Below are 22,607 nucleotides of genomic sequence, written 5' to 3' on the forward strand. Positions count from 1 at the left end.
ATACTTTGATGCTACAAAATAATGGATAACCACATCATAATCTACTATTACAAAAGAGTCTAATTATAATTTGCACTTCGATTAGGCCACACATGCGATTTAATTAATGAATAAATTAATATAGAAAAGCGACCGTAGGTAATTTGCCAAAATTAACCGAAAAGTATGAACACACAGTTGTACGAATTATAACATGATTACATCGCGCAGTACAATAAAATATAATTATCCACGAGCTACTTCTAATTTCACGTATGATAGTAATATTCCGCATTAATTACTGTCAATTTCCTGCCTAATTCCGAAACGTATCTATGCAGGAATGTCACTGCGGTCCTGACAATTAAATCTATTCGTTTAATTATAAAAGACCACTGTCATTATTGCAGCGCGGTGAAAAGTTTCGCGTTTACATTTATTGCAGTGGCATTCTAATCCACGCATTCATATCCGTCTCATAGTTGTAGTATCATCAGGCTCCCGCGGAGCGTATTTTAAGTATCAGAATAATCCGCCGCCTCCTCGATGTCTGCCATCCTTCCTCTCAACCCCTTATCTCCGCCCTTCCATCTTTGCGGTCGTACGTCTTACCTCGTAAAACCGAGGCGGCTTATAAGCGTAAGCGGAAGGTAATCCAAGGCGGCCACCCATAATTTAATGACGTTTAATATGCAGCCGCTATGCGACGGACCATTATTCTGATCTTTGCGCCGCGCCCCGGTGCAGTTATCTCAGGACCCCGAATAAGGTCGCGGCATTATTATGGCGGCGAGACGGATCCATCTGCTTTCTCGCACAGTTATTACAAATTTTAAATCGCTGCAAAAGTTGTTCAGCGACGATGAAACATTTGTCCGGATAACGGCGAACTAATGAAATACCCCGGCGGAGTTACAAAAATTCCATCACAATTTTTATTGCGTTATATTTTACTCAATATGCAATGCGAAATAAAATTTATCGCGCAAATTAGCAGACTCCAAATTCGAATCAAAATTCATGCGAAACTAGACTCAATTATTTGACGTGCCGCATATGTTATATCTTCTCACATAACGAATTCCAATATTTTGTTAACTAGAATAACAATTCGACGTTAACGAGTAACGTATCTGTGGATTGACGCAGTAAAAACCTGTCAGAAACCTGTGAAAATTGCATATTCAGTCAATCTCCTGTCTCTTCTGTTTCTCTCTCTCTCTCTCTCTCTCTCTCTCTCTCTCTCTCTCTCTCTCTCTCTCTCTCTCTCTCTCTCCTCGAAGCGGAGAGATCGCAATGCCAATTTGAATCTTTTCTAAACAGATAAAGCATTTCGCGCCTTTCACGCGCGATAAAATTCTGTATTCGAGGTTGCATCATGAAAACGTTTCGTAGGAGATGTACAGTGTACGTCGGCGAACATCCCTCGCCATCGATGGCACCATCGACGGCGCCATCGACGGATGTCGTAGATCCCGCTCTCAACTTTCGAAACAACATGAGACGAGACTCGATACTCGAGACGTCGATCCGGCAAAAACCACGTCGTTGTAAAGATCCGCTTCGCGACGTAACTTTTTACCGGTCGTCTCGAAGGTGGCTTTAAGATTGCGTTATCGGTTTAGTGCGTCTGGACCACTAATCCGTTTGGTCGTTTCATGCCAAAAGTATAGAGAGATATCAATTGGTCGCGATTGGTCGTCTGTTAAGACGATTATTACTAGACAAATTGCGCGATCGTTGTAGGAAAGTGGAAATTGTGTCTAGTACCAGAGACATAAATTTGCAGTGCAATAACAATTTACAATGCGCCGCTACTGTTGTAATAATTTGTAAAATGTCGGATGAAAAATATTCTACCATGTCACGAGATAATGGCAACAAACATTATCATTTGTTGCAGTCATCGAGTTGCGGACAACTCATAACAGCGTGCCATATTATCGACACAATTATCGTAATCATCGTGAAAATAATATTTTCGTAAAGAAAGCAAGAAAAATATATCGGACGCAGGTCGCCACGCTTCGTTATTCGTTAACGAAGCGTAACGTACATTGAAATAAAACTTGTCTACTTTATTGTGGTCGCGTATCTTACCGCAGACAGACAGCAATGCAGACGGCCGTCCCTCCCTCCTCACCGAGCTTCATTTTAGTTCATTCGACGCACCTGATGAATAAAATATTAGTTCTCATGCATTATGATAAAAATGTTTAGGTGGCGAGCTCGTTAGTCACGTTTCTCGAGTATCTCAGTCCAAACATCGGTGTGATAGTAATGGTTCGATCAATGGAATGGTCTCAAAGCAGCATACGGACAGGTGTATTCGTCTCTCTGGTATTGTGCAGTAGTTTCTCGAGAAAAAACATTAAGACTAAATATCCAATCGGCTATCTAATGTTCATCATTACAGCTAAATATTGAGTATCAATAAATCAGAACGATCAAACATGACGGGATTGCGGGTCATCCCTACGTAACGACACGAACACGTACATACACAAAAAGGGGGGGAGACGCGCGCATTGACAAGGCACGCACAGATAAGGACATATCTTAATCATCACATATCTAAACATCGATCAACTAAAGCTAGAGATACGGACCTTCGACAAACGTAAAAAAGTAATAAAAAAAAGAAACAAACAAAGAGAGAGAAAGAGAGAACAAGTCAATCGGTGTCAATCGAGTCGGAGTGGTGGTGAAGTCACACACTGCTTGATATACGAAAATCAATCGGTATATAATCGAATATACACATATCCATATATATGCGTATACATACATCTTGATACGTGTGAGTCTAAGTACACATATGCAAGGATCGAGTCTGCACGTACGTATGTATAGATATATATGCTACGGTTAGTAACGTTCAAAGGTGGTGATTGGTGTTAGCATGGTCGAGCGACGATCGAGGCATCAAGAGAATAAAGGGAAAGGTAGATAGTGAAAGACAGAAATATAGATAGATATATATAATATATATAAAGAGATAGTAGTAGTAGTAGTAGTAGTAGTAGTAGTAGTAGTAGTAGTAGTAGTAGTAGTAAGAATACAGGGGAAAGACAGACGAGTATTATGTATGTAAAAGCGAAGTCTATACGCGTGAAGAAGAAAGAAAAAGGAGAGGACTAGGGCTTTTAGAGAAAAAAATCTACTGACTAATCCTAATTGCAAACCAAACAAACGAACCAACCTCCTCGGTAAGGCCTAGCCGAAAATGTTCGCGGGACCCCTGTAACAAAAACATATATAAATCATAAGAAATCATAGAAGAAACAAAAAGGAACAACTACTTGACCGTAATGAGTGGCAGACGTTATGTTATACAGTATCAACATGAGAGCGAAAGATGAGGAGAAAACTATCGGGGTGTCAAACGCGCGTCGATGCTTGATAGCGGTACGAATCGCATTGACTCGTGATCAGTCTCCCTTCGTCACATATCGAGCATCAAGTATGTTCGTTGCGACAGCCAATCGACGACGTATTTCTTCATTCCGTATCATAAATTTTACTTTGTAACTTTTATCCAGAGAGAAGAACAAATTATCGCAGATAACAAATCTTTAACATTCGCGAGTACGACCGAGCGGATTCCAAACGTTTTCATCCGCAACAATATTAGACGGACGATAACGTCACATATTTGCTTGTATAACTGCGAGCGTTTGTACGGAGAGAGAACGTTTGTGCCCGATCGCGAATCCGAAAACAAAACTGCTCCCCGTTTGACACCCCCGCAGTCGCGCAGTCTGCTATATACTTTTTTTTTTCACGGCCACTATCGGTGGTGGAGGGTGCGATCGGGGGGAATGTATTGTGGTGGCTGTTGAGCGCGAAATAAAGTTTGCACCGCAAACCCGCTTTTCGCCCGCGATTAGCCGCTATCGAAAGCACGGTCGACTGACGAATAGCCGGCTACGCTTTCGCTATACAACCGCACGGTTTTAAACCAGCTCAAATCGAACGCGCGATCGTGCGATCTTATTCAACGCGGCGAAATTGGCACGAAATGAATGCGAATTGTTGCATCGCGGAGGGATGAGAAGGGGGAGGGGCGACGTGTCATTACACAGGGCGCGTGTGTACACGCGTTCACCGCGACAAATATATATATATTGTACAATATATAAGTATTTTTTTCAATCCCGTAAATTTAGTTCGACGAAATATATGGACGTCCGACGCGGGCGCGCAAATAAATTTCTGGCAAATTGATATGAAAATGCGGGGATAACACGTCGTATTTAACTTCTCGCATCGAGATGAAAAACGAAATGAGGGGAGTATAATTATTTTAGCGTTAAATCCGATTGTCGGGAGAGAAGCCAGAGCGCACCGCCGCGGATATTGAGAATGCGGCGAGATATACGGCGTGTTTGTTTCCATCTACATATTTTTACGGATGTTAAACCGATGATCCCTTTCTGTTTCGCGTCGAACGATGTTTCGCGGGTACGCTCGTCGTTTCAATTATTTTCTGATGCGTTAAAAAAAATGCAGTAAACATGTGATATACTGCTCTTTGTACGCCGGCGTTTACATACGGTTGCGGAGCCGACTCGGTACGCGTGCACGAATGCGAAATATTGCATAATAAATCCTGTCCTTTATTTCCGAACGTACGTACATCCGGAGGTTTTATTTTTCCTACCGGCGCGCGTAAAGCGATCATCACCCGCTCTCTATCAAAGATGAATGCGCCGACGGTTACGTCGCGTGTGAAAATAACGGAAGTGATAGAGATATACGGTATTTCGCACGGGGTATCTCTCCCACAGCGCGCGTCAACGATTCTCGCAAAAGTCGTAACGTGTCGCTACGCGAAGCGGATATAAGTATCGTTATGATTTTTTTTCCTCCGCGCAATCTACGTCGTAACCGTACCGGTAATACAGCGAGTTTCTAATTTACCAGGCGACCGCGATAAGAGACCTGATAACGACGGGGGTGGGAAAGAGAGAGAGTGCCTTTTACCCTTTCTGTATTATTCGCATTCATTACATTGCAGAACGCGTTCGCCGGAAGATTAAGTTTCTCCATCCGTTCGCTGCTGCTACGCTTTGTTCCACTCGGCATTACGGTAGTTCATACAGAGAAGCGTATTACTATCGCTACGGTGGCGCTACGTGGTAACTTATACGTGGGAGAAAGTCGATGGATAATGGCCCCATTGTAAGTGGTACACCGAGATAACGGCAAAGCGGATGGAAACCTTTTTGTCGAAAAATTGTAGCTTGCGGACGTTACGAGGATGAACGATTCTCGATAAGCTCGCGATTATTCTGAAATTGTTTCTTAATAGCGACATGAAAGATTCACGAAATAGAAATAAAATGTCGGATGAGCGTTTATAATATTAGAAATTAGATTATCGAAACGCGCTTTCGAGGGGAAGAAAGAACTCCGGGCTACTTTTTTGCGGTAAGGAAAATGGCGGATCGTTGAAACTTGTTTGAACGAAAGCAACGCTGCCGAAATGACTCGGCTACGCGGCGTCGGTTACGCGACGTGATAAATAGGAAAAAATTGCTAAGTGCGATCTCTCACGGGAATACGATATATCTCGCGGGAAATAAATCAGACTCAAGATTTCAGACGCCGGCGATAAATACGTGCGCACAGCTGGTTACAACCCTGAGCGACGATCGATACTTATTACGCTCCCCGTAATACGACTTCACTGAATGTTATGAGAACAGCTGTGCGTGGGCAACATCTTAAACTCGAGGTCTTACCTGTTGTTTAAAGACACGAGTCTCCCCCAACGTTCCCGTTACACGTCGAATCTCTAGTCGGTGTGTATCTCTTGACGCAAAATTAAAATGGGACATTGGTAGTAGTATTCGACAAGAATAAAAGAGGCAGGAGGAGTGTCCAGCGGAAAAGCAAACGCCAATCTCATTTTTAAGTGGCGCAACGAGATACGCCGCAGTCAAAGCGTTAATCGAGAATCCTGCCGGGACAGCTGGCAGTGACCTGGTGGTGGCCAAAGTGGGAAGAGCCAGTTAAAGGACGTCCTTGCCGCGACAACATAATCTCGGGAATCCAACGGGAGTAAAGTGTGGTGACGATGGCGTAAGATGGGCGGAAGTTGGTGTTAACAGAGGTGTGCAGCGAAGGTTGCAGAGAGTTCCAAATGTGCGGCGCTTTCTTGTCCGCGCTGTGTGTTATACATATGTAGTTACGGAAGTATACGTGAGAGACATAGGCGTGACCGGCCCGAAAGTCTCATAACACTTGGAAACAGGTGGCGTACTCTCGTGCTCTCGTCTTATTGCCTCGACTAGTTTGCGCCAGAGGCAGAGAGAAAGAGAGAGAGAGAGAGAGAGAGAGAGAGAGAGAGAGAGAGAGAGAGAAAGAGAGAATGAGAGTGAGAGATAGAGAGATACATAGAGAAAGAGGGAGAGAAATGGGAAGAAATAAACCAAATGAGGAAGAAAGAGAGAGACAAAGAGAGCGGGAGACAGTAGTCAATGTTCGTAAAAGTAAAGAAATAAAGGGCGAGAATGCGAGAGACGCAAAAGGCGCGCGACGAGCTGCCGGCGTAACGGACAAACGAGGAAGGAAAAATTAATTCGATGTTAATCGAGAACTACGCAGCAAACGAAAGACGGGATGCACACAAGAGACATTTGACTTTGATCACTCCGGATGTTTCCCTCTCTTTCTCTGTCGTTCCTAAGCTGTGTAAGCTCGAATGTAAATCCCGCTGTAGGAAAAGATATGTTACTACTGGAAGCTTAATTAGTAAAACATACCTAACAATCGATATGTGATTACCTGTGTAGCTTTGTGATACAGGAATGTAATTTAAGGAAGTAATGTAAGGAAGTAATTTAAAATTTTGAAATGTTTACATTTATACGTTCCATACATGCTGTCGTGTTTGCGACAAACGTAACGTCGTGTGGAGTTTCGTCACGAGAGTTTTTCATGTTTGAGTGTTAATTACGTAAAAAAATGCCAGGCAAGTATTTTGTATAACAAGTATTCGTTTGCATCGCTGGTGTAAAAAAAATAAAGGTATAGAAGAATATGCAATGTTTACCGTGGAACTTTGTTTATCTATATGCTCATTGCTCGCTACTTGGCAGCCTTTTCGTAAGGTTTTTTTGCCAAGAAATCGAAGGATAACAAAATTAAATCGATAAACCGATACATATAAACGCAAAGTGTCGTTGCATTTGTTATGACGAACACATGCCGGCACTAATACGTCTTTGATCACTTATTGTTAGATTTAGTAGAACAACACCTATGTACGATCAGCCGTCGAATCAGGCATCTAGTAAAGCGCTTTTTCGCGCACAAATCAGTTTCAGTTGCGACACCGTGCGTTTGCGATAGCTTCGCTATCTGAAAGTTCTCATTTATTATACCTGTACTTTCAAACGGAATGTTTCATAAACGCACCGATGCCAGGGTGATTGAAAACTAATTCGCGTGCGAAAAGTATGTCTGCGACTGCGCATAACTCGACCCTATTCGACAAAGCGACCTCGCAGCTTGTCACTTTACGCGTTGCATTTCGCCTTCATTTTCGTGTTTTGTTTGTAACGAAATAGAGTCATAAAGGCCAAATGTAAAACGCAACGCGACAGACTGTAAAATCATTCGCGAAATGCCAGGTTGATGCCAGATGAGAAAAAAAAACAGAATGATAACAATAATTATTTTGTCATTTGCTGCGAAAACTGTACCAAAGACATATCACAACGGTATGATTGAAAAATGCAAAAGAATAAATATATCGATCCCGTATTTCTATATATATGCGTAACACGCGTCGTCAAATAAAATTAACAATACCATATATATCTCTCTCGTGGTCCGCAAACACAAGTACATCCAAGGAGGTCATGCCACGAATGAACGAAACGCGAGGCAGGCAATAATCATTCCGATTTTCAGGGGATTTCAGGCCAAATAAAAGCAGTAGGATACAACGGCACAGCATGCGAGAATTATAGCGAGACACGATGAACGAGGACGACGTGATGCGTCAAAAGTAAGTCGTCTCTTGCGCGCGTTCCTTTATGCGAACTATACTCATATACACATAAGCATGCAGGTTGCACCATCTGGCACTGGATGCAAACGCATTTACGAAAGTACATATGCTCTACCGGTCGGAAGGAAGCGTCGCGCAGCGAGTGCTATGAGACGTTGGACCGTTGGCTGTCCCGCCTCGAGTGTGTCACACCTGCTACTACTTGAACACCGCCGGCGTCGCAGGACAATTCTTTCGCCAGCGCGCGTCGAAAGCGCGCGCTGAGTACGAGATTTCTTCGCGCCTCGCCGCGGCCGTTCCCCCGGCCCCGGCACGCTCGTCGTCCAGCCATCCGCAGACACCCTGGATGATTCGATTAAAAGCGACCGCGACGGTGATAATTCGATCACTGTTATTCACCGAAAATATTTCGCTCCTCCGGGCGGGGATCGATCGACGTGTCGATACCACAACAACGACGTTGTCGGCTCTCACGCCGGCAAGTTCGATAATTTCCAACCTTTTGCCCCGGCTCGCACTTGGGAGCAACTTTGATTAATGATACTGCCGCGGCAAACTCACTTCGCGTCACTTTTCTCGTGCGTTACTTCCTATCCACCGTACACCGTACACTATACGTCGTTATTAGGAAGCCGCATTATCGAGGCGCGAATAACGTGCCCGTATACCGAATAAAAGCACAGAGATGCGTTTAGTGAAAATACGTATTTCGCTATCGATCATTTTGTTTTGATAAGCATCCAATATAATAATAATATATCCATTTTATTGTTATATTTATATCCATTTTATTTGATAAACATCTCTGCGCGGGTGTGTATACCTCGCGTATATTCGATTTATGTGAGACGGAAAGAGATCAGATTTATCAAGGAGAAAATGTACGGACACAGCAAAACGTAGCGATTGAACACCGACCGCGCGCATTAAATTTCTTTCCGCGAAATAATTGTGTAAACCAATTTCACGCAAGACCACGCAATCAATCAGCGAACGGCTCCGCAAACACAACTTAATTAATTACCTTTCACTTTGCCGTTGTATCAATAGCTCCCACAGATTTGTTCCGCAACAGAAATCAATGATTATGCACGATATATTAAGAGAAATTTCATTAGTACGCTCGCCAAATTACGGCCGCCGATAAAGGTAAAACTTTCATTACAGGCACGTAGTAATTAATCTATTAATTAGTTAACCTTGACTCGCGTGTGTGCGTGCACGTACGCGAGCGCGAGCGCGTGCGCGCGCGGGGGTGTGTTTGCAAGCGCATAAAATTCGCCGGTCATTAACGTATGCAAGTTTGCACGCCGCCGTTATCAAAATGCACGGTTTCCTCGCACATTTTTCACACCAGATGCTCCGATAAGTTATGTGAAAAATGGCAGGCGGCCACACACACAAAAATATTAGAAGTAAGAATCGCGTTGGACGCGCCCTTGACGACATGTTGGTCACGCGATGTCTTTGCTCGTCGTCGACCATGCGAAACGAGTTTATAGACGGCACGTTCTAAAGGGCGTCGACCGCGACGCGTAATTTTCATATATCCGTCGTTTTCCCACAACACCCATCCGTCCAGGCGTTTTCGTGATCGCGGCGCGATCGAACGTATCCGACGGCGATCCACCACGAGGCATTCGCGGGTCTCCGCTGTTGGCGCATCGCCAGCTACAACAATAATCGGCGGAAGGGGGCGTAGAGTTAATTTCACGTTTGGCTAAGTACTTTCCTGAATTTTTCCTCAAACACTCGGGGCTCACGCTCGCGTTAGCCCGTGAGGGGGTGCGTACGTATATATAAAGTACGTCGAACATAATCCTCCAGACAAGTGAACTTCGCGGCCGCCACGATGAGCCACGGATAGCTGCCCTTCGTTTTCAGGAAGGTTAAACCGCCGAGAGGTTTGCGTCCCTCTTTATCCTTCTTTACCCCGTCACGCCCCCGAGTTCCACGCCACTTGAACTCGACCGTTTCTAATCCCAACTCGTATCTACGGCTATCATTTTATCTCAATTCAGTTTATTCCACTCGCGCGCTGCCAAATGGCAAAGTTTTTCGATTTAAGTGGAGTACACCGATATATATGCCCCGGGGCATGCGGATGGAACGCGAGGATGAGATGTGACGAGGAAGCCGGAAATGGAAAACGGCACTGGCTGTTCTGTCATAAGGGATTCTTGTCCCGGAGAACCCCATCGTCCCGAATGTCCTTTCAGTCATAAATATTAAAAACGAGGAGAAGGAATGGCGACTGCTCTGTAATGACGGGGCAATAATTATTTTACGTGTCTGCAATAAGGCGAACGAAATGTTTGTTCGGTTAATAATTAATTCGTCATGCCAGTCCGGCGTGCGTTTCATCGTGTACGTCGCGGGTTTATTTTATGCGTTATATTCGCTATGATGCGTGCGTAAAATGCATACAATGACCGGCGCGAATGGTAATCTGAAATTCGTCAACCATGCACATCCGCATAAATACATCTGCAATGGAAACTCTTTATTCAACGGATTCGAATGACTTCGAATATTTAACGTTTATAAACGAGCCTCGTTTCATTTGTAATACGATATCGCGAACTAAAAACGAGCGTTTCACTCTCACGTCACGGTTATCCGGAATCGCTGTTCTCTCGTAACGAGCACGTTAGCACAGAATTACCATTGTCGAAATTATTGCGCTGATTGTAAATGGACAAATTTCATAAATATCGACTATATAACGGCAAACCGCCACCGTCTCGACGTCTAATCGATCAACCCGCCTGTAGACGAGAGAAACGACCGAACGAATCTTTCTTTTCGAGACTTTACTTTGAAGGCTGTACTTGAAGAACTTTGAGAGAGAGAGAGAACTTTAAGAGCAATTTATTTTTATACTCTTTAACAAACTGACAAAGACTGTGTTGCGGGTATGTCGATCGGATTTAACGCTAAATCTACTGTAAGATTCTTATATATAATGTACGGATTCTAAACATTAAATAATCATATTAATGCAAAATATGCGATACGAACCCAAGCGAGATTACATTTGAATGGTACAAAGCATATTGTTGAACTCGTTCTTTTTTTTTTATTCCCCGTACGAACAAATGATTAATTAGAATTTTCACAAAAGCTTGTTTGCCTCGTGCGCAAAAACGGCCATTGTTGCAACCGCGTTCGCGTAGTTTCGTCCGACTGATTCGCGCAGTTTCGTCCGACTGGCTCGCGTAGTTTTTGTCTTAAATTGATAAACACACACGTTTTACCGTCGGGACAGCACACGCTACCGCAATCACGGCTTAATTGAAGTGACAGGCGATTCTTTTTCGCGACGACCTCGACGGACTTAAACGACAGCGACCTGAAACAACCGGCTGACGTGGGGCACATAAATCTAGGGTTAATAGCAACTTATCGTAAATCCTTCACAGTCTGATTTACGCGGCTTTTACGGCTAACTTCCCCCGCGGGGAATCATTTTTTGCCGAAATATCCAGGAATATTATATTTAATTTTAATTATATTTTCCGCGTGATTACATGTATATTCGTCGTAATATCAAATTCGCACGATACTTTCGCGACGCAAAAGCTCTCTACGCGCGGCGACAAGACACATAAAAATAATCTCTTCCGAACAAGACTCATGGAAGCGATAAACGCGACAAATGTTTCCCGGTAACCTGCTCGACTATTTTAGTAACGCGCCTAACAAATACAGGGACAATGAAAAACAATATTGACTATGAAAACAGCGTGTTATTCTTGTCCCGAAAAGTTTATCCGCGCGCGCTGCCCTTCGAAAACAAAACCGAGAATCGTATGCGGAATCTACCGTGTGCTATCGTAAAGCGGAGGGCGCATGTGCAAATGTCGCGCTGTTGGCTGAGCAAATGTCATTAGACACGGCGATTGTCACCGATTGTCACTGCCCCTTAATCGCGCCAAGTACGACTTTCCATGGGAAATCAGTTGTTCGTCGCTCCGAGCGACGACAGATAAAAGCGAATCCGTACAGAACTGGAGGAGACCTCCTCCTCCCTCCTCCCCCTTTTCTCTCTGCCGCGATGTTGTAAAGAACGATCGAACGCACGAACTCGCAACTGAAATAAGCTGTCGTAAAGTTTACGATCGTTTTGCGCCATCGTGCACGAACGCTTTGTTCCCTTGCTTTACTGTCAATGATTTAACGATAATTTTATCCCGGAAAATCGCACGTTCCGCTCATTCTTATCTCACGAAAGCAGACCGTTCGTTAAATTGACTTTTTATTGATTTTTTATCCGAATCAATAACGATGGGCGCGGATTTCTTAAGCGACGGACGCAGAGTTATATCTAAGATCGATTGTTCGACGGCGATTATTCCATTTCATTAGTCCACCATTTCAGTTTGATACGACAATTCCGTTATTATACGAATCATTTAAACGTTTGTTTAAAAGATTCGTAATAACGGAATTGTCGTATCAAACTGACTCGTAAGTTTCGAGCGATTAGCCAAAATTACATTAGACGCGTCTTGCTAATAGTTTCATTTAAACTAATTTCAGTTTTTAGTTTATTTTGAATATTACTTTCATATTTACGGGACAGTTTTCAAAATGCGCATTTTCAACGCTAATTATTAAACATTTCAAATATGCCATTAATATTTGTAACAAACGTGAAATAAATATTTCGGGAGCGTTATCTGTATCTTTTGTAAAAACAGGGCTACCCAACTAATGACCAAATATCCAGAATTAGTGTGACACAAATTTTACAAACGTCCATCGATTTTACATGCCGGCGCTATCGAAATCCAGTTATCCGTGAACAGCCAATTAATTACGTGGAATATTGTATAATACATTTGGCCCATTTTATCGTATCGTAATAACGCATACGGTATAATACGTTGAAGTGAACAAAGTTGTCGGGAAATAACCGAAGATTGAAAGGCTGGTTGAACCAGAGAAATATAAATTCATTTTTCATGCTTTTCAACAGTGCTACAGGGGTTGTCCCAAAAAAACATTTCGGAGATATTATGGAATTTAATACTGTTTGTCTTTCGTGTTTCAACGTTTGCGCCGCTCCCGGTCGAAACTCATTGTCAGTGACAAAATCAACTTGCGCCGACGATTACCCGCGTTGAATATTCGATTACTTGCGGTTACCTCGATCGTTATCTTCGGCATAGCTGTTTCCGATACTTCCCGGGAAGCGTTTTCGCCCGTTTTTTTTCAAGCGACGGGAATAACGTTCCCAGCGTTGCAGAGCGCAAAAATACGCGCTCTTGTCCTCGACCTCGTTTCATCTCTGACATGGTAGGCCTCAACGAGGCGACGTTGAGCTCCCGGTCCTCCGTCGCTCTTCGTATAATTAAGGCCGTTGGCCGCGAGGTTGTCGAGGCGAAACGCCCTCGTTCACCTTACCCGCGCCCAGCCACTCACGGCCCCTTTCTGTCCGTAGATGGGGCACGATTAATCTTAATTTTCGTCAAGTTATAATCTTTAATTAAATCACCATTGATCCGCAAGTGCCAGGACTTGCCAATCAGGAACTTCGTCAGCGACGAGGGTGGCGCAGCGCAGGGCAGGACGAAAGTTTTGAAAAAAAAAATATATATATATCCGAGAGCGCATACAATCCGGCGAATCAATTTTCTGGGTAATAGGGACGGCGCGGATGGGATCTGATTATCAATTTACGGATATAAATAACGGGCGGGCTGCGTTGAAAGGTCATTTTACGAGCAAAACTCTCTCGTCGGCCAGAGAGGATATTCGGAGGATATCGGATACCTGCAAATTATTTTCACTTTAATCGTTCAAAAGGTGATCGATTTATACGACGTGCGGTTTCTTCACGATTGTCTAGATTGGGCAACCGCTCGAAGCCTTCTAATCGGCCCATCCGAGTCGAGCAGCGTTCTCACCTCGTCGATAAATAATTGCTCGTGCTAACGGCGCACCCATTATTGGATGAAGATTGAAATTAAGCACGAGAAACCGGATATTAGTCGTATCTCGAAACAAAACACCAAAACTGTCTTGATTAAGGGTCAAATCGCCAGATCGGTTTTAGTATTTTCGACCATCAAATTGAGGACATAATTTAAGGGGATTCGAGCAATCAGCGCGCAGCCGTGAATGTTCGCGGAAACAGCGTCAGAGAATCATTATGACGTATAATTTCTCTCAGGCACGGTCTAATCGCGGTAGATCAAGCGGGGACTAGACACGAGGTTGAGGGGAGTAAGGAAAAGAGTAAAATGGAAGGAAAACTCTGGGAGAGAAGAGAAAGAAGGGTCACCGGTGTGTAAGACGAGTAGAGAGCATACCTCGAGCAAGTAACAATGCAGGAAGTAGCGAAGGGACCGTGAAATCTAGAGGGACGCCTTTTCGATCGGTCGCTGAGTGGTCCTCGAGAGGAACTGTATCCGAGGGCGTGCTCATGGCTTTCTTCACCTTTTTTTTTTTTACAGAAAACAACGCTTCGGAAGCGTTGGTGATTCAATTCTCAACGGTCCACTTGTGTCGTTGTATCGATCAAGAAAAATTAATTCTCTTCTTTTCAAAGTTAAAGCTTCCCGTTTAAACATTTCTATGGAAACTACATTACGATTCATTCATCTTCGATTGTGATTACGTACGTAACGGTTATAAGTCAATGCTCCGTGTCAATTGATTATCGCATCGATAATTCTTATATGTGTATATGCTATAGTTGTTGAAAATATCGACGACATTGATGAAAAATATTATATTTGTATCGTAATCGCATTTTTGCACGTTTTCAGATGCAACCGTTTTCCGATGTTATTTTCATCAGTAGAATGACTTCGAAAAATATTTCAACTTTAATCCTCATAGTTTTGTATTTATTTAATTTATAATTCGTTTCCATTGTAATGTACAAACAAAAAACTATTCAGAGAAAAGAACTATATTGTACAAATACTTTCCATATATTCCCGTCGCTATAGGTATGTAATAATTGAAACGAAACAACATTGTCAGGCATAAATTGAAAAATTTACCGTCAATATAAATGTATTAACTTGACGAGCTAGGTTGTCACCGCACGCGCAAGATCGCGATATCTTCGCCATCGTTGTCAAAGGTAAGAAGATGAGTTCCAGGTTTGGCACGAGCGACGACGCATTGACTCACCTACGGCGAACGCGAACGCGAACGCGATATCCTTGCGGTGAAACGATATACCGATTCAAAGGCCGGGTCTCACGTTGCCGAGGCCGGTGTAGGTAAGTACGCCTCGCGCTCCTCGACGCAAGAAACGGAAGCGCGGAACATAGGCGGAACGTAAGCGTAAGCGAGCGGCACGAAGCTAACACCTAATCCAACATTCTCTGTCTAAAAGCGTCCGCGGCCGTCTTTACCACCGGATACCGCGCCGAGAAGGGATCGTAATTAAGGCCAGCTCGAACGTGCTGCGAACGGTACGATGAAAATCTCGTTCCCTCCCTCCCTTCCCCCCCCCTCTACCGTGCTCTAACTAACTCGATTAAGCGGTTACCTCCACGACGAGGGGGATAAATCTTGAAAATTCATCGCGCGCCCGAGTCCAGTCACGTCGCCGCCGGCTCTGTATCGCCGATCTATGCGTTCTCACGGGGTTGTGTCTAATTTAATCGCGCCCCGCGCTATTCCTGAAGAAACTTGTGCCGCACGCGCGTTGATAACACCGAGGCTTCTTCTAGGCTACTTACTCGCGCAGATGAAGAGACATGGGCAGATACGCGGAAAATTTAATCCATTCCTTTCGCGATATGTCCATCAAATTAATCCGACTTATACGACACGATTTATCGTAAAATGACATCGCACAAACCGCTCTCGTATTATTCCGACGTCCAAATAAGATTTACAAAATAAACTCTCGTATAGTAATCACGTTCAGGGTAATAACGTGCTACGATTCATTCGATTTTATCTCAACTCCGCCGCGACATTGTATGAAGGCTGATTGGACTCGCTATTGTTTTTCCTCCGCGCGATACGATATTAACACTCCCCTGTGCACGATTCGACTGCCAATTTAAATAAAGGCCGGGAACACAGCGGGTATGTAAATTTAATAAAAGTTCCCTCCGCAGGTGGCAGAAGTTAGAGGTGCGATATTATCGACAAATCCGAGTCCCTGAAGCGACTGCATAATGGATATTTGTCCCGAAAGCTTTATCGTTTCAAAAAGCTCTCCGCTCGCTTCGCGGTGGCAACCCTTCGCCGTATACATATATTCGCGCGACTTGCGACAGAAAAAATTAAGTGCTAAACGTCGTTGCAAAAAAGAAGCGGGATATACGCGATACAAAAATACTTAAAAACACATTAAGGCCGCGCAAAATAACGCCCGCGACCGCGACGTGGCAATTTTATCCTTATAGAAGTATCCTTATAGCCAAACTAATCGCGTTATCAGCTATATTATTATAGGATTAATGGGTCTCCATGAGAAAAGCATAAATAGCATTTAATGAAAGAAAGATAAGGGCGGCGAGACAGGAACACTATTATAGAGGTCATTTCGTCCTTCCTTAATGTGAAAAGTTTCAAACTCGTAACAGCAAAACGGAAACAGGCGGCGAAAAATATTTTAAATAGGAAACAATTTCGTTAAAAAAAAAAAAGCAGAATACGGGCATATATTCTCTTTAACGATCTGCCGTGACGTTTTTATATGACAAGGTAAGCTGAATTACGCTTTAAATTATTATTGCCTTATAAATTGCCTTTCTAGCAAAATGATTATTTAGCGTCTATTCCATTCAATTAATCGAAAGACATTCTACGAAGACTATAAATATTTCTTGAATCGGAACGGACGGATCGCGCTATAAATTTTCGACGAATTCACGCTTACGTAAAGGCGATCGAAAATGTCGGTCGCTCGCGCCAGGTCATCAGGTACCTCGTGGAAATATCGCTGGCGAAATGCGGCGATTACATCGAGGACCATTATTCCGGTCCGGTCCAATGAGCGCGCCTCGAAAAAGGAAGAAACACCGATGTAAGAGAGCACCGAACAATGGACGATTAAATATTGAGTAAACGGGGTGTTCGATAGCGTCCAGCACGGCGGCCCTGTTATTTATTCAGGCGCCACGGCGTATATAATTCGTTTCGCGCGCGAGGGCAACGAGCGAAGGCATCGGGGAGGGCCGTGCCCGGACGATCCACGCTAGCTGTTCCGTGTATAATATAGAAATGGCTTAATTATACGACCGTGCGAGAGACGGAGAGTCCTGCGGGCATATCGGGAAACAGTTATAATTTGTCGATGGACGTAGAAACCTCGGTCGCGCCGCGGTCCGACAGATCGCGGTATGCCCGACGGACGAGCCCACGGCTGCAAATTCGTATAAATAGGTTGCGTTAGTAAATAGGTTACGGGTTGCCGTGTATGCGGGTCTATCCTTTACCCCTTTACCCCGGATATGTTTACCGGCGTCTGTCGATACCCCTCGCGCTAGATCGCGGCCGCGCGCCAAGTCGTTGATGAGAAATTAATAAATCAAAACCGATTCGACCGCGGCGAAATTCCGAGCGTAAAAGCACTGTCCAATCACGGCCAGTTTAATAACCGTATAGCTTTAGTATCGACTCTCTCTCTCTCTCTCTCTCTCTCTCTCTCTCTCTCTCTCTCTCTCGTAATTGCGTGCTGTTACATTTTTCTTCTTACAACTTTTTTTATCCCGTTGGGTCCTCGCCTACGACGTTGGCGTGGAACGATCCACGTTCTTGCGACGCGAGTGAAACGATTCTCGATGTCCCCGATCGATCGTAGACTCGGTATTTTTACGTAAACACCAGTCTACACGAGAAGATCGAAAGGGAGAAGGGGAGAAGGGGAGGAGGAAAACGGGATGGCGGTGATGTCAGTGGAGGCGGAAGGTGTCGGTACTTAGGGTATATACGAGAACTGGAACGAAAGAACCCTTCCTCTCCTACGCCTTCCTGCCGAAGGCTCCGACCCACCCTGACCCGTGACACGCGAACCTCTCGAATCCTGGCTCGATCGATATCCACTGCGCCAGGCCAGTTCTCCGAGAGGGAACTCGGTCGACCGACCTGCCGGATATCTCGTCACGACCGTGGAAAAAAAATCTAAACGCAGAGGCACCGCGCACCGCGCGCCGGGCACTCGCGCTCCAGCCGACCGGACCGGGCGGACGAGTAGAACGGAGTTACGGTAACGAGTCTAGATATTTGTACGGCCAATTTCCGGAAAATTTTTCCCCTTGAATCGTTAAGCGTGGAATCGATTTTTTTCGAGCAAAGTGGACGACGCGACGCGACGGAACGAGCGCGCACGTATACGCGCGCCACAGTCGTGAAATTTTTGCGCCGGTCCGGGTCGATGAATCGCGCGCGCATTGTCCAGCGAATAATCACAGATTATATTCACGTTGACCCGTTTAAGCGCACGCGATGGAAAAGGACGTTCGATATCGCTTCTTTCGGCATTTAATCCAGATTTTCGTGCACCCACTCTGTTTGTCAAGGACTTTGAAGGGTCGCGTGGACGGTTTTCGGTACCCTCGCTATAAACGGATTAAAGGGAAATCGTCTGTAATGACCGTTGATTTATTATCCACTTCGATTTATATTATCCACTCAACGACATCCGCGTGTTAGTATGTTCCGTTTTTTTTAAATTAAAATTAATAAATCAAACATATTTAGCTCTCTTTCAAAATCCTTTCATAAAAATAAAAATCTATATCATTTATAAGTGTTTGCTTCTTTTGACGACAATAGGTATAAATAAATTTGTTTTCCAATCAAGATTTGTCGATCGTGAATAAACTGAATAAAAAATACTTTTCGTGAAAAGCTGCTTTGATATTTTACAGAAATTTATTTATAAAAGGGCAAATACACTTTTTTATTTGCGGCCACTGATCGAGACTTCGCTAATATTCGCGATGAATATTAGCGCCGCGTTTTTATCAACGAATCTTAACATTTGGCAGAACGGCAGAACCGTATGGGAATGGAAATTAAATCTAGTCTGGCTCGAGAACAAACGGCCGGGGTTGAAACGACAGTTAACCGTCGTTGCGAACACACAGAATTCGCCGAGGGGCATTCGAATTCACATTCGCAGGATATTTACTCGGACTTCCGACCATAATTAAACAGTCGCCATAGAGAGCGCATACTTGATGCGGAAACGGTAATGCAATACGCAATACATTCGCGATATAAATGCCTAAATGGCGACGTCCGCTTTTTGATCGTACCGACAGGGCTTGTTCGTCCACCGCTCGATCGCGTGAATAATGCACGTGCTTACGTGCTTATTGACAGACGAACTTTCCCGGCTTCGAGGCACCGAACTCCGCCGAATGAATAAGAAATGCCAGCGCGACCGGTAGACGCGCGTCGGAGTCGAGCGATAGCGCCAATACGCGGCAGCCCGGGATGATCAAAGGGAAAAATCCATCTCGGCATCCGTCACACGGCGCACGCGTCACGCACAATTTATCTTCATCCCTCGCCTTCGCTGGGAAATACTCGGCAAATATTTACACGAGCGAAGAGCCGCGCGCAAATCCGCGAGTGCGCGCGCTGGCGCACGTCATTTTGATATTGTAAAATGTCGTTGCGTCGACATTTTACAAACTTCAGCTGAAGCTTCGCGAGGTGCTCCCGGCAATGGTTGGGTTCATACGGCGAGAGTACATCTTTCTGTACTCTCATTCGCAGGTAAACAGTTTATCGTATATGCACTCACTCAGTGCCCAGCTCTCGCAAACGTAAACAACATGTCTGTTAAACGGGCTGCTTTCGCGAGCTCATTAACGAAACGAAAAATTTCCGCGATCGAGTCACGAAACGATTCGGAGGCGAATACGCGAATATGCGGTCGGCGACGGATCCGCCCGCGCGTTCGCGATTTTTCCCGCAATATCTCCCAAACGCCAGGCCGAAGCACGAAAAATCCAGAAGCTTTTGTCGCGTCACGTACACGCGAGTAGTCGCCTTCTCGTTGAAAAAAGCTCGTCTTTGACGACAAACACATCGCATCGAAAGCTTTTACTCGCGGTCGATGTTTGCGCATCCGCGTGTGTACACACGTATGGGGCTCGCGTATGGGTATATAATACATGGAATAAAATATAGTTTATATACGTATATCGGGGGGGGGGGAGTACACGCGCACGCATATACTCCCGCGCGCGCGTGCTCGTTTATTTGCGCGCGTCTCCGCGTATGACGCGTTATATCCGCGGTATCGGTCGTATGACAGGACTATCGTGTAAGAAATGGAAGAAATTTATCGTTCGCCCAAGAGCGAAAGGAAAATAACGAATCTTGTAAAAATAAAGGTAAAATAGAGAGCCTTGGTAACGGAAAGTAACGAACTTTTTTACTTATTCATACATAAAACGATTCTTCTCGCACGATACTTCGTTGAGGCGTCAAAATTATTCTCGAAGAAGACACTGAGGTGAAATTATGAAAATAAAAAGTATATAAAATTGACGTAAAACACAAGTTGAGTAATCTTTTCACTTAATAATTTAAATGTACATACGTGCGGGTGGACCTATATGTTGCAGATCGACATAATTAAATTTGAAGTTATAATTTAAGAAATACTGTCTATCCTCGTCCAATCAATTTACTCAGAAAAACCAGCTTATTGAAAGAATCTTATTAAAAGAAGTTTTAGCAGGAAAAGTTCACAACTTCTACGAAGATTGATTAATTCTCCGATACCCTTTTTATCAATGACTCAAGATACATCAGGGCAATATTAATTTCTTGGAATAAAGTTTACCCGTTAAACAAAACTATAATATCATTAGTTAGATGATTAAGCGAATCGCGCGCATCGTTTATCGCGCGAAATAGATTCATCGATCTCGATATCTGTCACATATGAAAACAATCAGATAAAATCTTCGATCGCGATATATAAATATATCTACAATATATAAATAATAATACACACCTATCAAAGTTCAATCAGCTTTGTAATAAAGATACGAAAGATTTTAAATGTTACTTGTCCAAAAGTATTTTTGCTGCAAATTATCGTAGAATCAATGTTGAAGATAGATTAATAATCTTGAGGATAGGATTAATATTGAAGAAAAAGGAACCAAGATATAATACGCGATACGTCGAACTAACGTTAACGAAAGACTATCGAGAATCCAGAAAATGTAAGCTCGCGAAATAACAATCGCAGAGTGCAACGGTCTAGCCTGACTTGGCATAGGTGACCGATAACTGCACGGTTTATCCTATGATCCGATCGACCACTACCGGAAGAGAAGCTCGAGAGGCGTTGCTGCGGTACTTCGCGAAGTTCTCGCCACGGTCCGGTCGTCCAGAATTTACCGCTGACGCCGATGTCCGTACCGTCCGCGAGAAATACCGTTTACGCCCCCTTTTTCGTTCGATCGTCCTCGACGAATGGCTACACGTCCGCCGTAGGGACAAACGATTTCCACAGCGCGAAAAAGAGCGGAACAAGAGACTGGAGGAGGGTGGTATGACGCGCCGGCTGTGGGGGGAGGGGAAGAGAAAAGGCGCCGCGAAAGCGGGACAACGGGTCAGAAAGACCGAGAGAAAGAGAGAAAGAAAAGTGGGACGCCCGATATAAAGAAGAGAGAGAAATGGTGTGGCGGTGACGTCGGTGGGGTAGCACGACTAGCACGGCGTTGGAGAAACTGGCGAGTAAGGGTGAAAGAGAAAGAGAAGGATTTCCCTCTGCGGGAGGAGTGGCTGTTGCGGGAAGGGAAAAACGTATGACTCCTGCGTGTGACACGCGGATTTCTGCACGCCAATAACAATATTTATGAAACGCACCGATGTGCGCCGCACGCCCGGTACTTGTCGTCTTGCTGATAAAGTATCTATTGGTCTTTCTTCCTCTCGAAAAAATGTCACATCGTATATATAAGATTCATTCGATTCATTCCGAACGCGAACGAACGGCAGAAAATCTTTCTGTAATTAATCTAGCAGCAATAATGTGGAATTAAACTCGATTTGGAATTAAATCCGATTAACATCGGATACGAGAGACCAGTGATAAATATTTAAACAAATAAAAAATTGAAAACTTTTGTGTAACTACGCAATTTATTTTTATATCATTTTTATGAAAAACATACCCATACAGAACTTAAATAATATTATTTTATTAGTCAAAATATACTTTCTGCAAATAAAATATTTTATTACTATATTTGCTTGTTATATGAAAAATATTATAGTATACAAAAATTTTTATAAAAATCAGTATAACTAACAAAATGCATTTCTATATTGGTTTTATCATTAGGTTTTAATGTTCAAATTCAATATTTTATCAGCACCATTTAATTCAACAAAAATCGATAAGTAAGTTGTAAATCAAATTAAATTCACAGACATCTTGAATATCGCATATTTATTTCGTTGATAAAATATCTGCTCTGACTCTTCTAAAATAATATAATGTTATAAAATAATTAATTTTACTTATAATAAAGAAATAAATAATTTATAAGTTGCCTTTAATGTTAGAAATTGCCTCGGAAATTACTGATTAAGATAAGATATTGAATGAAATAAAACTGTCATTTTACTAATAAATTGTTCACTT

The 22,607-nt window shown here is 43.6% G+C and overlaps 2 protein-coding genes across 7 annotated transcripts in view; one reads left to right on the top strand and one right to left on the bottom strand.

Moving 5' to 3' along the window:
* The window catches only part of LOC143908059 (synaptogenesis protein syg-1), a 356,526-nt gene that overhangs the window by 223,612 nt on the left and 110,307 nt on the right, over window positions 1-22,607 (bottom strand). For 5 of the 6 annotated variants that reach the window (XM_077425339.1, XM_077425335.1, XM_077425336.1 and 2 more), the window contains one exon: window positions 3,182-3,220. The exons of the other annotated variant lie outside the window; for it this stretch is intronic. In XM_077425339.1, the coding sequence (XP_077281465.1) occupies window positions 3,182-3,220 (39 nt within the window). The remainder of the gene's footprint in view (window positions 1-3,181; window positions 3,221-22,607) is intronic. 6 annotated transcript variants of the gene reach the window in all.
* LOC143908061 (uncharacterized) overlaps window positions 1-22,607 on the top strand; it is a 217,848-nt gene that overhangs the window by 77,701 nt on the left and 117,540 nt on the right. The window lies entirely within an intron of this gene.

Source organism: Temnothorax americanus, unplaced genomic scaffold (genome assembly GCF_048541705.1).
Source record: "Temnothorax americanus isolate GAGA-0224 unplaced genomic scaffold, ASM4854170v1 Scaffold9, whole genome shotgun sequence".
Taxonomy (NCBI): domain Eukaryota; kingdom Metazoa; phylum Arthropoda; class Insecta; order Hymenoptera; family Formicidae; genus Temnothorax; species Temnothorax americanus.